Below are 15,823 nucleotides of genomic sequence, written 5' to 3'. Positions count from 1 at the left end.
GTGGGGGGTTGGTGAGGGGTTGCGCGAGGGGGGTTGGAGTGGGCGGGCGCGTGGCGCGGTGTGTACCTCGAGTTCGCTGCGTTGTAGAGGGTCGGAGAGCATGTGCATGAGTTGCTCGGCGGTGGAGGGCAGCATGGCGGAGGGGCGGGGTGGATAGGCCGAGGGTTTTTCGTTGGATGGGGATATGTTTTGGGCGGCACGGGTGATTTTTTTTTTTTTTGCAGAGATATTTGTTGTGGTTCGGCGGCGCGGTGAGAGCGCGGGAGGAAGAGAGATGGGCGAGATTTCGTGCTGCACGTACTGCCGCGCGGACTCGCTGTTGGTGTTGGCGGAGGAGGACAGCGTGGTCTGCGAGAACTGCGGGATGGTGTTGAAGGAGACGAGGTTGAGCGAGGACGTGGAGTTCGCCGAGCAGGGCGGCGGAGGGCAGATGCCGACGGGGCAGTACAGCTCGTTCCTGCGGGCCAGGTCGCGCCGCGGGTTCGACCAGCGCGCCGAGGCGGGCGGGGTGTACGACAGAGCGGAGCAGCAAAAGGTAGGCGGCGGGCCGCGCACCTGCCGGGGGGTGTGTGTGCGTGTGTGTGCGTGCGGGTGGGTGTATGGGTGTGTATGGGTACATGTACTGATTGCTTTGCGTACGAGAAGCGTCGTGTGTGGAGTTTGGTGGAGCGTCATGGGAGCGCGCTGGGGCTGCCCAAGGAGTTGGTTCACCAGGCGAAGTTGGTGGTCTTGCGGTTGACGGACTCGTTTCGAGTGCGGTACTACAATTCCAAGTGGCTGGTGCCCGCGGCCATTTACGGCGTGTCTCGCTTGTGGAAGCACCCGCTGACGCTGATGGACGTGGCGTACGCCTGCGAGGTGAACGCCGTGTTGTTGGCGAGGTGCTACAACAGGCTGACGGACAGGCACCCGGACCTGCTTAGGACCGAGTGCGTGGATCCGGCCTCATTCGTGAGTCGCATTGCCGGCCAATTGATTCAACAGCGCCGCGCGCCGAACTCGTCTCTCGCGAGCGGGGACCCTCTCTACGCGCTTCGCAACCGCGCCGTCTACGACGCCGTGCAGCTCATCTGTCTGGCCAAGGCGCATTGGATCGTCACCGGGCGCAAGCCGAACGCCGTCTCCGGCGCCGCTCTGTGGATCGCCACTCGCGCACACAAAGACCTCCACGCGTACGGATGCCTGGAAAAACTGGCCGAAATTCTCAAAATTTCAGTAAAGACGATTCGCGCGCGCGTTCGCGAACTGATGGACCTTTTGTTGAAGGTGGGCCGCTCGCTGCCCTGGGGCGAGCAGATCACGGCCAAGAGCCTCGACAGGCACTTGGCGCCCATCCTCCAGTACTTGGACGCGAAGGGGCGACAGGCCGGTTGGCCGGGCTTGCCGCGCGACGGTTCGCAGACGGTCGTTGGGACGTCATCGTCCCCGTCCCAGGGTTGGCTGCCGGCGGTGGTTCGGTCGAAGAGGCAGCCCGCGGAGGAGTGTGGCGCGGGAGAGCCGAAGAGGGGGTCTCGTTTTGAGTTTGGGGAGGGCGGTGGGCCTTGCCTGAGAGAGGCGAATCCGCCTTGTTTGCAGGCGTCGATTGAGAGGCTTGAGGGTCGGAGGCGTCGGTTGGTTCGGGCGCGAGTTCGCGTGCGTCGTCTGCTCGAGGAGTCGTCGCGCGACTTGGCGCGTTCCGCCGAGGAGGAGTTGGACGGGGAGGATTTGATTTTGGAGAAGCTCGTGTTGCTGGGCGTTCCGGAATCGCGGATACTCGGCAGCGCCAATCTGAGCGGTCTTTTGGAGTCCGTGGAGTCGCTGGACTCGGCGTGGCTGAACGACGCGGCTCAGGTTCGGAGGTACCTGCGCACCCGCGAGGAGATTTGCGCGCTTTGCGAAATAAATGAAATCGAAAAAATTTAAGTGTGTGTGTGTGTGCGTATGTGTATAGGCTCTCCGTTGTTTATTCGTGCTCTTCTGATATAGGCGATCGCTCGTTGGTCCCGTTTGATTCTTCGATTGGTGAATACTTTTCGTAAGTGCCGTCGCTCGGGGACGGTTCCTTTGGTGATTTTATCTCTTCGCATGGAGACCGCGAGGGAGATCTAGAGCGGACGCTGGAGGTGTCCGGATCGACCATGGATAGGTAGATAGTCACACCTCTCAGCCTCGTCTGGTCCAGTTCCTTGAATGCGCGCTCCAGGTCTTCGCGGTATTTGAATTCGACGATGCCGCGGAGGCGGTCTCCGTGTTGCTTGACATCAGCGAAGCAGACGTCTCCGCAGGAGCGGAAGTGGTCCTTGAGGTCCTTCCAGTTGATGTCGCGCGTGACGCCGTCGACGTACAGGCGGTGCTCGGTGTTTCGCGGAGGACTGAGGAGAAGGGGGTTAGAGGTGGTTTTTTTTTTTTTTTTTTTTTTGCGGGGGGGGGCGAACACAGTTCGGCTGGAAAAGGTTTTCTTTTCTTTTTTTTTTTTTTTTTTTGGAAAAGCGTGCGCGTACCTGAACCTTCTTCCCCGTGAGTCTCGGCTGCTCCTGATGGGGCTGTGGTGTCTGTAGCGGTCGTATCTGCGGTCGTCCCAACGCGACGCGTATCGGTCGTCCCTGCGGTCGTCCCACCTTGAGCTGTAGCGGCTGTCTCGGTAGGACCGGAAGTCGTCTCTGTACCCCCTGCGATCGTACCGATCGTCACGATCGTCGTCTCGATATCGGTCCCTGCTGTAGCGGTCTCGATACCTGTCCTCCCTGGGCCTTGCCTTCTGCACGATGAGCTTGATACCGTCTAGCTTGAATCCGTCGAGTGCCTTCTCCGCGTCGTCCGCGTCTATAGGATCTTGAAATTCCTAACAGGCGTCGTCCCATAAAAACACTCCAGTATTAAAAACAGCGCGTAAAAAAAACACCAAAATCCAAAATCAACGACCCATAGACAGCGCGCCCGCGTGTACGGCAACACAAAAGGAGAGGGAGGGGGGAAAAAAAAAAAAAAAAAAAAAAAAAAAAAAAAAAAAGAGAGAGGCCCTTCGTATGCGCGCAGCGCGGGGGTGCTGCCGTCGGCCACTTCGCTGCTCTTATTTTTTTTTCCTTCTTCTTCTTTTCTCTTGCCAAAAAAAAAAAAAAAACAAAATAAACCTGTCAACCGCGTGCTCCGCGATTGCGCCGCGAACATGCTCCCCTCCCCCCCCCCCGCCGCTTTCCCCATGTCAAGGAAAAAAAAGGCCCATCTCGATTGGCGCCGAGGCGCCTCCAACGCGCGAGTCGCGGCTCTCGAACAACCTCTTGACGTAAACCTGCCCGGACTTTTTTTTCCCAGACGGCGCCAGACCTCTTCCCACCAACCGGCGACGCCGAGTGCCCCCCCTTTCTACTCTTTGTCCTCGCCACATAAAAGGCCACCCATGCAGGGATCCAAACTGTCCAGCCAAGGGAACACGTACGATAAAGGCATAGTTAGATTTCCTGGAAACGTGCACCACGTTTCCGTACTTACTGAATATAGACCTGAGATCGCTCTCTGACACGCGTTCGGAGAGAGGAGAAACCCATAAACGAGGCGGGGATGACATGGCCCGAAAAGTCGTTGCAAAGGGTCTGTGAGTATTTTCTAGTGCGGGAGCGCAAAAAAAGCAAAAATAAAATAAAATAAAATAAAAAAAGAGGGGCGTCCGGGAAAAAAAAAAAAACAGAGTGGAGAGTGCGCGGACAGCGCGGTGCGTGCGTTTACGATTTATTTTTTTTTTTCCCGTTTTTCTTTTTTTTTTTTTCCTCTTTTTTTGTTCGCTCGCGGTCAGGCGAAGTGGTACGAGACGGGGGGCATGTCCTCGACTTGGTTGCCGTCGGGGTCGTCGCCGAGGACCTGGAGGTAGAACCAGCGCTTGTGGGGGTCGAGCGGGCGCCCGCTGACCTGGGACACGAGGTCCTTGAAGTTTTGCTTGAGTCGCTCCCTGGCCTTGGAGACGGCGTAGCTGGCGTAGATCAGCGAGGGGCCGACGGTGATGAAGTTGACGGTGAGTTGCTGCTCCTCCTTGAACCATTCCAGCACGCGCTCCAGGGTCACGTCGCCGACGCGGATCTCGAGGCGGTCCCAGAGGGTGAACGGCTTTCCGCGGAAGTGGAGCAGGGGGGGGGGGAGGGGCTCTGATTGCTGGATGACGGGGAGGGCGAGGTTGAGGAAGCTGTTGCGGAATTGTTCGATTTTTTTTTTTTCGCCCTCCGAGCGCTGGAAGATTTTGTACAGTTCGAGACACGCGAGCCCGGCGACCGCGGCGGTGGTCGTCACGATCGCGACGATGATTTTGCCGGCGATCAGTCGACTCGTCAGACGGTCGGCGGGAGGGATGTCGTAAACGGTCGCGCGGAGGTTGCTGGCCGAGCTGATGAAGTCGATGTGGAAGTTTCGGTCGTCGTCTTTTTCGAACTCCACCACACGGGCGCGCCAAGAGACGCTCGAGGGGGGGGGGAGCAGGCTGCGGATGCGCTCCGCCACTTCTTCCTCGTCCTCGGGCGCGCGTTCGGGCTCGCCGGGGGCGGCAAGCTTCGGAGCGAAGGGGGGGGGCCGCCGCCGATCGAGACCGGTCCCTCGCGCGTTCGCGCATTTCGGCGTAGTTACCGGGTTTCAGCTCGCTCTCGAGCACGCCGAACACGTACGCTTTCAGGAAAGCGGCCGCCACCACGAAGTCCAGGTGCGCTTCGTTGTCGGCGTCGTACTCCAGCGGCCTCGGCGGCCTCTTCGCGCCGCTCCAGAAGTAGACCCCGTTCGCGTCGCAGTGGTCGGGAGGGAAGTTGCGCAGCAGCTGTCTGGGTTGGTGGTTGTAGAGAGATTCGAATAGTCGCCGAGCCCAGTCGACGCACTCGTCGAAACACTTCGGCGGCTCCAATAGCGCCTTCTCTAGCGTCTCCAGCACCGAGAGCCTCAGCGTCGATGGCAGAGTCTCGAGGTAGTTCGACTTGGTGAGGTAGTCGTTAACCGTCCTAGGCTGCTCCACGAAATGGCCCTCGAACACCTGCTCCCTCGCCCACTGCAAGCAATGCTCTATCTTGTTCGGGAACGAGTGCAGCAAACACACCGGCGTCTCCTTCGGCGGCGGATCCCTCGACGACGCGTAGCACTCCGTCAGGTGCGGCACCACCACCTGCACGTTCCCCTTCAGCCCCGACGTCCCCGCGTCCACCAACGGCACTCTGTAGTGCACGCACCTCGCGTCCACGTACAGCCTCGCGTCCACGCTGTCCAACGCGCCGCACACCGCCGTCAACGACCCCCAAAAATCATCCCCATACACGCCCTCCGTCTCCACACACACCTTCGCCGACCTCGCCTCCACCCTCATCCCCGGGTTCATCCTCCTCGCCGCCTGCGCCGCCGTCTCGCTCTTCAGCTTCCCGATGTCCCACTGTCTGTACAGGAACTGCCTGTTCAAGTTCGATATCTCTATCCTGTCCATGTCCGCCACCACCACGCCCCCCCCCTCCCCGCACCCCACTCCCATCATCGCCCAGTTCTTCAGCACCTCGCACCCAATCGCCCCCGATCCCACCAAAAACACCCTCGCTCTCTCCACCCACTCCTGGAACCCCCTCCCCAACACCGCCACCTGTCCATCGTACCTCGTCCCCCCCCCCTCCGCCTCCTCCCGCGTCACCCCCCCCCCCCCCCAAACACTCCAGCGACTCGAAAAACAACCACTGTCTCAGCGGCGCGCACCTCCCCGACACCGCCTTCACCACCTCCTGCGCCAACACCCCCCCAAATATCGCCGCCATCGGCGACAAACACCCCCCCCCCCGCTCTCGCCAAGCTCGCCACCACCTCCTCGTCCACCCCCTCTATCCCCACCTGCCTCGCCACCACCCTCGCCGCCTCCACCACCCGCCTCGCCGCCTCCTCGCACCAACCCCTCACCCCCCCCCCCACCTCCATCCTCGCCCTCGTGTACAAATAATACTCCCGCACTCGCCCCAACTTCGAATAATCCGCCAACATGCACTCCTCCTCCCTCGGCGCCCTCTCCATGTACTCGCTCAACGGGCTAAACCTCAGCCTCCTCCTCGCCTTCCTCTCTCTGTACCTCCCCCCCCTCACGTACTCCCCCCCCACCTCCCCCACCCCCACCAACTCAAACTCGTAACTCCCCCTCACCCTCACCTCGTACTCCCTCCCGTTCACTCCCTCCAGCCCCTCCACCCCCTCTATCTCCACCACGTCCCATCCTCCAACTCGTGCCTCGCCTCCGCCACCGTCACCAACCCCCCCCTCACCATCTCTATCGCCCCCTCCCTCACCGCCTCCCCGTTCCAGTCCCTCACCTCGAACTCCTCCCCCAAGTCCACAAACGCGTATCCAAACAACCCCGGCACCCCCCCCACCACCAACCCCACCCCCCCCCCTCCTGCACGCCTCGCTCAACCTCACCAACTCCCCCCTCCCCACCTCCTCCGTCACCACCACCACCTTCTCCCCCCCCGTCAGCTCTCTCTCCACTCGAAAAAAAAAAAAAAAAAAAAAAAACACGCCCAAACCCCACGTACGTCATACCGCCCTATCACCCCCTCCTCCAACGACCCCACCTCCTCTATCGCCACCCTCTCGTTCATCTCCGCCAACCTCTTCATCGACCCCCCCCACCCCCTCTCTCCCACTTCCTCCTCCCCGCACAAAAACTTGCAACCCCCCGTCAGCTCTCTCTCTCTCCCCCACACACACACACCCACCCACGCACCTGCGACGACAAATCCCCCACCCTCACCTCCCTCCCCCCGTGTATCCCCAACTCACCCACGTTCATCAACACCAAATTCTTGGCTTTTTTTTTTCGTTAGTCCTCCTCTCTCTCCCCCCCCTTTTTTTTTCCCCCCCCTCTCTTTCGTACCCACTTCCACTCCCAACCCCCCCAACCCCACCATCAACACCCTCGCCCTCCCCAAACTCCTCAACGCGTCCTTCCCTATCGCCCCAATCAACCTGGAGAACTCGCTCTCGTAATCTATCTTACACTCCTTCACCCCTCGTTAGACCCCACTCCCCCCCCTCGCAAACCACACCCCCCCCCCCGCGTACCTCCGACATGTCTCCGTTGCACTCCTCAATCTTGTTTCTCTTATTCGGCGATCGCTCTGTAACAGGGCCTATGGCGCGCTTGCTTCTCCCGCTGTTCATCCAGAGAAAATGGACACTTTTTTTTTTTTCAATTCTTTTATTTTTTTACTCAACCCCCACAAACGGCACCACCTCCTCCAAAAACTCCCCCCTCCTCTCGTAGTGCAAGTAGTGCGTCCCCCCCTCCACCGTCCTCACCTCGCTCCTCGGAAACAACCTCCTAATCACCTCCCCGTGCTCGGGCATCTTGATGTACTCCGACCTCCCCCCCCTCACGAACAACGTCGGCTTTGTGTACGGCCTCTCTATCACCGCGCTGTCCACCCACCGCTCTATCGTCGCCTCCAGCACCTCCAAGTTCATCCTCCACCTGTACCCGCCATTCCTCACCAAATTCTGCAGCAAAAACCCCCTCAACAGCGCATCCTTCCCCCTCAACCTGTCAACTCCCTCTCAAACCCGCAAAAAAAAAACACACACACACGCCCCACTCACCACGTACGTCTATGTACCGCTTGCACACCTCGTCCGCCTCTCTCAGCGACCCAACCCTCTTCACGTCTATCCTCTTCAACTTCCTCATTATGTCCAACTGCAACTCCACGCTCCTAGCCCCTCCGTTCACCGGAGAAATGTCCACCACCACCAACTTCTCCACCAACTCCGGGTACCTCGATGCGAACAGCATCGCCGTCTTTCCACCCTTCGCAACACGACCCACGTCAACTCCCCGCTCCGCCCCCAACTCAACACTCCCCCCAACTCCGCGTACCATGCTGTGACCCATCAACACGAAACTCCCCAGCTTCTCCCTCTCGGCGTACTTCAGCACGTCCAGCGCCATCAACGGATAGTCCATTCTCTCCGTGTGCGGACTCCTCCCGTGGTTGCGCATGTCGAGCAGGTGCACGTCCACTTCGCACTTCGCCTCTCCAACCTTAGCCTAACACGCCAAAAAACGTAAAAAAATAAACACAACTCTAACACACACACCCTCTGCGCAATGCTCTTCCCCACCTCCCTCCAATTGCTAATCGACCCAAACAACCCGTGCAGCACCACCATCGACCTCCCGCTATTCCTCCTCAACACCTCCGCGTGCAGGTCCACCGCCCCCGCCAACGTGCAAAAGGACCTGTCAGATAACGCGCGACCAACTCTGAACCACATTGCGATACAAAAAAAAAAGCTCGATTTTTAATTTTTATTTTGACGCCGATGCGATGGCCGATGTGCCCCCCGATCCCGGAAATCCGACCGCCACTTTGAAAGAATCATATATGAACCACTGGAACGACGTGAGCGTTCCAATCATGAAAAACCTCATGCCCAACCCCTCCATATGCCAACCGGACCGAGCTCTCTAACTATGGACATAAGTCCCGGACTCGTCTCGTATTGGTTGAGCTTCGATATGACAGAATCGGCAGGATGCGACACCACCGCGCAGAAGATCCCCGCAATGTACCCCGCCAACGCAGTGACGCCCAACTGCTCTACCTTCGTGCAGTCGCCTCTAGGCTTGGGAACGACGTACTTGTACAACGCGTCCACCGACCTCTCGAACGCCCAAAACTTCATCATCGTGTAGGGAACCTGTCTGCCCCACAACGGCGTGAGCCCCTTGTACAGGCCGTTAATGCCCTCGTTCGCCACAATCCTGGCATCCCCTCACGCAAGGTCCTGGGAAAGGCGCGTGGAATCTTGTTGGGGTCAGACGTCTGAATGCGAACCTTGACAGCCTCCCAAGGACACAACGCTATATCCGCAAACACCTCAGCCGACGCGGATGCCATCAGCCACAACGCATCCTTGTACTTGATGGAATTCTCCTTTCCAGCCGCCTCCGAATAAGTGTGCTTGAAAACCTCGTACAAACTTTTCTGTATAAGCCATTTCGCAGATCAAAAAAAAAAAAATAAAAAGCCGTACCCAAATTTGAATGCACCCTGCAATGAATAACCTATGAACGTAGGCCCCCCAACCCAGGTACAACCCCCGAATCCCATCTTGCGTCACCACGCTCTTGAAAGAGGTCGCGTGCCCCACCTAGACCAACCAAAGTCAGTAAGCGTGCCCCGCATCGACGTCAACCTCGCACCGCCAAATCGACGTACTTGTTTGCGGCATTTGAGCAAGTCCAACGGCGTCACCGCCGTGTGGGTGATCCCACACGACAGCACGCCTCCGAACATGCAATACGCGTAGTACTTCAGCGTGTACAACTCAATTTTGGAAGAATCCATCCCACCTAACGCAGCTGCTGTTAGTACGCAGGCAAGAAACGCGGCATCGCGGACGCGAGGGGAACGGCCTGTAGCCAGAGAGCCGTTGCATACCGAGATTGTGTTAAAACAAGAATGCCTATTTTTTTTTAATCAGCGATCTTTGTACCGAAGAATTTTTAAAGGCCCCCTGAGCTCTTTCGGCGCTACCGGGGCCGCTTTCTCGGAGCGCGGACGAACGGGCGGCAAGTCGAGGGTTTGCCAAGTCGCCGCAGACCAAAAGAACTCAGAAAAAGCGCGCGTGACGGCTCGAAAAGGCGCGCCAAATGTCTTTGTGTTAACTTGCTCGGTACAACTGTTTTTGCATCATTTGACGTCTACGCGTTTTTGTTTTCGTTCTATTTTTGCTCAGTTTTGTTCAAGCTGTTGTTCGGCAAAATCAGGCGAGCCGAGCAACGCCAGGGGGGAGCAGGCGGCGGGGCGCCTCATCAAGGCGCCGAGTCAGGGAGTCGTGAAAGCTCGCACCGCGCAACTGAGAATGGCGAACTGTTGACGAGCGAGCTTTTGGAACCGTTTGACGTGATGTCTAGAGACCTGAACGACGTGAAGCAGTTCATCATTGACTCGTTTGGCGCAATTTCCCCGAGAGCGCATCAGTGGAAGACCATCTTCGAGATAATCAAAGAGTTGAGAAACTGGAAAAACGGAACGTGTTCCAACTTTTTGATTCAACATGCATTCGGAAGCGGGAAATCATTGACCATCAGCGCTTTGATTTATCAGTTGTACTGTCTACGCATGCCTGGATGCAGGGATCCATATTACGACCTTATAGTGGTGTTGAGCGATCGAATTTTGCTCGAAGACCAGCTCGCCGACGCGATCACTTCGTTCCTGTCGCCTCATAAAATATTCGACTGCGTACGTTCCAAGTCGAGCTCTGATTTGAGCAAGCTGCTCGTTGGACTCAAATTCAGGATCGTGATCACGACGATTCAGAAGTTCTTGGGTCTCTCAGACCAGATTCAAGTGTATAGAGCAGTCGCGATCATAGTCGATGAGGCGCATCGCAGCCACGGAAAGAGTTTGACCAGGAAATTGCATCGGTTTTTGACGGGTGAGAGTCGTCAGAGTCGTCGAATCACCTACTTTTCGTTCACTTGCACGCCGAATGCGAATTCGCTGGAGATGTTTGGGGTTCGGAGGGACGACACGATCGCGCCGTTCTACACGTACAGCATGAAAGAAGCAGTAGAAGACCGAGTGATCCTGGACGTCTTGGGGGACTACACGACGGTGACGGCAGTCGCGTCCGTTTCAGTGAGGGCAGAGGCGCGAGAGAAGATCGTCGAGCGTGGATTTGAGGCGACGAGGGCGCTTTTTGAGGAGACGAGTTCGGCTCGGTGCGGAATGGAACAGAAGGCCAAGTTTGTGGTTTCTCATCTAGTTCGAAAGTTGCAGAAGGCGGGCAACGGGTTCTGCGCGAAGGCAATGCTTGTGGTGCCGAACAGGCCGACGATATTGGAATACAAGTTGTTGATAGAGAAGGAGATAGAGCTGTTGCCGGCCGGCCAGAGATTTGCGGTGGTTGCTTGCTTTGCACCTTTTTTCGCGTCAGAACGTTGCGAGGCGGGGAGCGACGCACGTCCGACGAGCGAGAGAGACGAGCGAGTTAACGGAGTGTATCACAAAGATGCGCTGGGGGCATTCAAAGATCCAGGCAGTATGGTCAAGTTGGTCGTGGTGGCTGACAAGCTGAGGACCGGATTTGACGAGCCCATGTTGTCGATCATGTACATAGATCGGAAGTTGTCCGGAGAGGGTGCGGTTCAGACCATTGGGCGTCTATCCAGAATAGCATCCGGGAAGACGCAAGTGTGCGTAGTCGACTTTGTGAATTCGAGAAGCGAGATCGTAGAGGCGTTTCGAGGGTACTGGGGAACGACGACCTTGTCGGCTCTGAGGAGGCCTCCGGTCGAGAAGGCCGAATTGGACAGTTTGGCGTCCTATTTGAACTCGGTTGGCGTCGCGCGCTCGGAGGGGTCCGAGGGTTTGGAGAAGCGCGTAGGGAGGTCCCATTTGGAGGCGTGCTTGTTGAGGTACTGCGAGTTATGTGACCGCTTGCAGACGGAGAGCGGAGAGCTGTCCTACAGGCGCGCGATGGCCGCGTTGAAGCAACTGGAGTGCAAGAGGGCGAGTCGAGCGATGGGCGAGCTGATAGAATGTGTGAATGTGTCGGTGTTGGGCTTGAGAGTGAACGGTAGCGGAAAGCTGTGCATAGGGGAAGGGACGCACGAGGTGAAATGGAAGAATGGATGGAGGACGTGCGGCGACGAATGGGAAAAGAAGATGACCATTCAGGAAGTGGTGGAAGAAGCGATGCGTCGATACACAAGGAGATTAAACAAAAAGGGAGAATGGTGTTCTACGGAGATGTCTGAGGAAGGATTTCAATTCGCGAAGTCAATTTGGATGCCGAGAATGGACGAAGCAAAGCACGCCGAAAAAAGTGATACGAAAAGATGCAAAGATTGGAAATGGACGTCCGTATGTGGGCAGCATCGTTCGGACTTGTCCTGTTTTGAGTATTTAAAGCAATATGATCCCTCATTGCCTGCCGAGACACTGATCATTCCCACACCTCGTAGGAACGATTCGGACGGGCTTCAAGGTTCCGTGAACTACAGGGAGGTATTTTTGAAGTGGATAACAATTTTTGGTCGCGAGAATTCGGTTCGCTTAGTTTTTTTTGAAAGAGGCTGTGATGGGGCAAAAAAAAATTGCAGGATGACATTTGAAATGGCTAGAGAGCAGATTCATATTGCCACGTGTGCTTTTTCAAGGTCGACCGAAGAGGCCGTTCAAAACATTTCGTATATCTCTACGATTTATGGCAGGAAGAAGTTAGAACAACTTTCTCAGCAGCGATTGTCAAAATTTTCGCCTCTATCGTCTCGTCGTTTGACGTTTCTCCCTACTGTTCCGTCGGTTTTACCAGACAAGTGAATTTTTTTTTTTTGGCGTTTTTGTTCCCGGTTCAAAGACCAGCGTTTTTCTCTATTCTTTGCAATGCAGCCGTCATCTCCGAGCGACCAATGTTTGCTGTATCTCGACCCGAAGTCGAGTGCGCGTACGTCTTTATGATAAGGTCATTACTGTACTGAAAAGTTTGCTGAGACGTCGAAGTGGCACCTTTTATTTTCAAAAACAAGCCCAAGATTGGTCCTTTCGCCAAGACAAACGGTACGCGGCTATTTTGTTGTCTCCTCTTTTTTAAGTCGCGCGGTACTCACGCGGTTGGAAGTTCTGGAGCGCGCCAGACGGTTCTTACCGAAGCTCAAAAGGGCCAACGAGAAGCTTGGCGAAAAGTGCGATGCGGTGGTCATTGAGTCTGGCTTTAAGGAGGATTTGACTGAGTCGACGAAGGAGTCGCCTCTGTGCGCTCGTACTGAGGATTGCATTCAAGAACCCTTTATTGAAATGGTACGCCCCGATTTGCCCTTTTTTCTAGTATTTTTTTTTTGACCGTTCGTCAAAAGGAGGTCTTGGTCGTGCCTCTTCTCGATGATGATTCGGAAGAGAGGGACATTTCTATTTCGTCTCTGCCGAAAAAAAAGAAGAAAATGGCCAAGATCGAGGAAGTTCTTGCGCCGTCAGAGAATCTCTGATTTTTCGGCTGGTTTCAGGCCACCAATTCGTTCAGCACTTTCCTTCGGAGCGCGCTATCCGCAAACATAGCCTTGATCAGCTTGACAACTTCTTCTCGCGTGAAATCGAATTGGCCGTATTTTCCGATTTCAACGATGCCCATCGAGAACATCTTCATGAGGCTCGTCAACTTACCCCAGTATCGGATGTGCCTTCTAAGAGCGGTCTGAGCCTCTTCTTCACGTTCTCCGAACAACTGCGAACTCGCGGCTATGAATGGGCCAAAAAGCTGGGAAATTCTGTCGGACTCCTCCTTGCTGATATCGCAGAGCAATTGCACTGACGTAACCGCGTATTCCGCAACTTGATCAATCAAACGCCCCATCGCGGCGTGAAAACAATCGCGGGGTAGCAGAGACGTCCAAAGTGAGCCAATCGCCACGAGTCTGCTGGTGATGGACCGAATGGTTTCTTGACATTTCAGGAATTTGGCCGTTTCGTGCGTCTTTCTCAACCGGTTCATGTCGTTGAGTTTGAGTATTATCTGCTGTTGCGCGCGGTCTATCGCCTGGGTGTAGTGACGGTTGCCGATTTTCTCGAAGTCTTGGATGTGGTCCGCTAGCGTAAAGAGGGGGCAAGAAAGCTGTTTGAACTGCGGCTGATATCGAATTGTCATCAATGACAGATGATGTATTATGTAGCGACAGTCATTGTAGAGTGCCATACTGAAATATAAGAACTGAGCGGATGGGTTTTCTTTTTTGTTTGAGGGAGTTGGTGCGAAGCACAGCGCTCTGAAAAGGTCAAACAAGTTTCGGACGGTGTTCATCAATATCGATGCGTCGCCTTTTGGAGTTGATCGAAAAAACGCTTCAAGAATCTTGTAAATCAAATCAATCGATTCGACTACCATTTTCCGACATTTGCATTTTGGGAATGACACCAAAAACGCATCGTTTTTATCGTCTTCATTTACCCATTGCATTTCTGAATTGTCCCCCATAAGAATTCTGGACCGAAATTGACGAAATATTTCTATTTTGTACCATTTCTGGTCTATCATGTCCTTTGCCACTCTCTTGATTTCATCTATTCTCCACTCGTCCCCAACGCATCCTTCCACACCGGCTGGCACGTATCCCAATTCCCTCAGCTTAGACTCATACCTGATCACCGCCTCCCATACCTCTCTACCCCCGTACATCATTTTCAGGCTATCTCGGTCCCACCCCTTCACGCACGCCCTTTCTAGGCTTCTCCGAACCACCTGGCCATTGACATGGGGCAAGATGCGTCTACCAAACTCCAAACGGACTTCGTCACCGCCGATTTCCATCTTCCCAAAAATGTACTCGTTCAAAAATGTAAACACTTCTATGATGCTCTCAAGATATCTAGACACTTCCAACGACGGACCCGATTCCACCACCAACGACACCCTGTCGCCTTCCTCAGCCCTCCGTACCTCCACCCCGCTCTCCTCCTCACGCAAAAAATAATCAGAAAAAAACGACTTTGCATCGTCCACAAAAACAGGTAACTGATCTACCAAAATGCCTAATCTGTGCATATTCGACATAACCAAAGGCAAACTCCTGTTCCGCACCTCCATATCGTCACTCAAGTCCGCGGAACTATCAGTTTGGACGAAAAAACACCCTTCTAAATCGCGCTTGATTCCAAACGCGCCGCGAAATAATTGTACCAATAGCTGAACCAACGATTCTCTTTTTTCCTTCACCTCTTCCCGAATAGACGAAAGTATAATCGGCTCTTCTCCGAATTGCAGCTCAAGATCCGCAAGCAGACCCTCCAGGCACTCAAGTTCTCTTCTAGCCCTAAGATAGTCGCACCCGTGTAACAACTGAGAAACCGCCTCAAGAGAATGCCTCACCCTCTCGAGCATCAACAACGCATCACTGATCTTCCCCCTCAATTCCTCTCTAGCCACCAATTCTCGATGCTCCCCTCTGCATAAAACCAACGAAGAAAAGCGTAAATTCTATAAAAAAATGTCACTTCTTGGATAAAAAAAAAAAAAAAAAAACATACACTTGCATCAGCCTTCGCACAAACATCCTGAAACTTTGCCTGAATAGAACCAACCAACCCGCCTATTTCGCTGGCAAAGTTCAGCGTATCCAGAAAAAGAGCGTGGTCACTCTGTATAGCATCAAATATCTCTCTCTTGAGTCCAGAAAAATGCTCATTCAAGTAGTCTAAACAAGCCTCAATGTGGCTAAAATCAGAAAGCCGAGGTAAGGCAAACTCTTCCTCTAGCGAAGACATAAGGATGCACTCTGTCTCTCGTGTTCGAGGAAAAAAAAATAACACAAGCGCTGTAAAAATAAAAAAATTTCTAGGTTTTTGTAAACGTCTGCCAAGACACAAAATTGCCATTTGAAAATTTTTTTACTTGATGCCATCGAACTCAATATCTTGAATCAAATACTGTGATTTGGATCTCGCAGGGGACTTTAGGCTCCATTTGGAGTTAGGCAGTAATTTCAACAAGTGCTTGGCAGGACCTCGAGCACCTTTTCTACGAATGATAAGCGCCTTTCCTTTCCTACTAGAAGGCCAGCACTTCAAATGACCATTCGCTGTAACCTTGAAGCGTTTCTTAGCAGCGCTTTTGGTTTTGAGCTTTTTTGGAACATTCTTATGACCGCGAGTCTGGAGCTTAAGCTAAGAAAAAATTAATTTTTTTTTTACAAACAGTAAATTTCGAGATTGTCGTACCAAATCGAAGACGGTAAGTTTCTCAAAATGCCGATCTCCAAATGCCGGAGGAAAGCTCTTGACCCCGCAAGCAGTCCTAAGCGCAACATTAAATTTTTGAAGAAGTGAATACATGCTTAAAAAAAGTGATCAGC

The 15,823-nt window shown here is 54.5% G+C and overlaps 6 protein-coding genes across 8 annotated transcripts in view; 1 reads left to right on the top strand and 5 right to left on the bottom strand.

Annotated features, from left to right (window-relative positions):
• The window catches only part of LOC126311215 (uncharacterized), a 60,232-nt gene that overhangs the window by 19,612 nt on the left and 24,797 nt on the right, over positions 1–15,823 (bottom strand). The gene's annotated exons all lie outside the window — the stretch shown is intronic.
• LOC126311225 (probable splicing factor, arginine/serine-rich 3) lies at positions 1,908–3,585 on the bottom strand. The gene is made up of 3 exons (XM_049992187.1): positions 3,416–3,585; positions 2,481–2,821; positions 1,908–2,351 (listed from the first exon to the last, which is right to left on the bottom strand). The coding sequence occupies exons 1-3, from the start codon at positions 3,542–3,544 to the stop codon at positions 1,943–1,945; spliced, it is 879 nt and encodes a 292-aa protein (XP_049848144.1). The 5' UTR covers positions 3,545–3,585; the 3' UTR covers positions 1,908–1,942.
• On the bottom strand, positions 3,766–5,422 carry LOC126311180 (ubiquitin-like modifier-activating enzyme 1). Its single transcript, XM_049992129.1, has 2 exons — positions 4,588–5,422; positions 3,766–4,556 (listed from the first exon to the last, which is right to left on the bottom strand). Exons 1-2 carry the CDS (start codon positions 5,420–5,422, stop codon positions 3,766–3,768), a joined length of 1,626 nt encoding a protein of 541 aa, XP_049848086.1.
• LOC126311227 (protein ABHD11-like) lies at positions 7,436–8,244 on the bottom strand. The gene is made up of 2 exons (XM_049992189.1): positions 8,068–8,244; positions 7,436–7,996 (listed from the first exon to the last, which is right to left on the bottom strand). The coding sequence occupies exons 1-2, from the start codon at positions 8,242–8,244 to the stop codon at positions 7,517–7,519; spliced, it is 657 nt and encodes a 218-aa protein (XP_049848146.1). The 3' UTR covers positions 7,436–7,516.
• On the bottom strand, positions 8,225–9,448 carry LOC126311224 (phosphate carrier protein, mitochondrial-like). The gene is given in 7 exon segments (XM_049992186.1): positions 8,225–8,412; positions 8,415–8,735; positions 8,738–8,952; positions 9,007–9,053; positions 9,055–9,123; positions 9,192–9,325; positions 9,414–9,448. Coding segments are annotated over 6 exon segments (915 nt in total). The 5' UTR covers positions 9,321–9,325; positions 9,414–9,448; the 3' UTR covers positions 8,225–8,278.
• On the top strand, positions 10,098–14,808 carry LOC126311179 (type I restriction enyme HindI endonuclease subunit-like). Its single transcript, XM_049992128.1, has 2 exons — positions 10,098–11,597; positions 14,737–14,808. The coding sequence occupies exons 1-2, from the start codon at positions 10,098–10,100 to the stop codon at positions 14,806–14,808; spliced, it is 1,572 nt and encodes a 523-aa protein (XP_049848085.1).

This window comes from Schistocerca gregaria, unplaced genomic scaffold (genome assembly GCF_023897955.1).
Source record: "Schistocerca gregaria isolate iqSchGreg1 unplaced genomic scaffold, iqSchGreg1.2 ptg000400l, whole genome shotgun sequence".
NCBI classification, from domain to species: domain Eukaryota; kingdom Metazoa; phylum Arthropoda; class Insecta; order Orthoptera; family Acrididae; genus Schistocerca; species Schistocerca gregaria.
The sequence above is the reverse complement of the archived record's forward strand: the minus strand, read 5'-3'. Positions and strand labels throughout refer to the sequence as shown.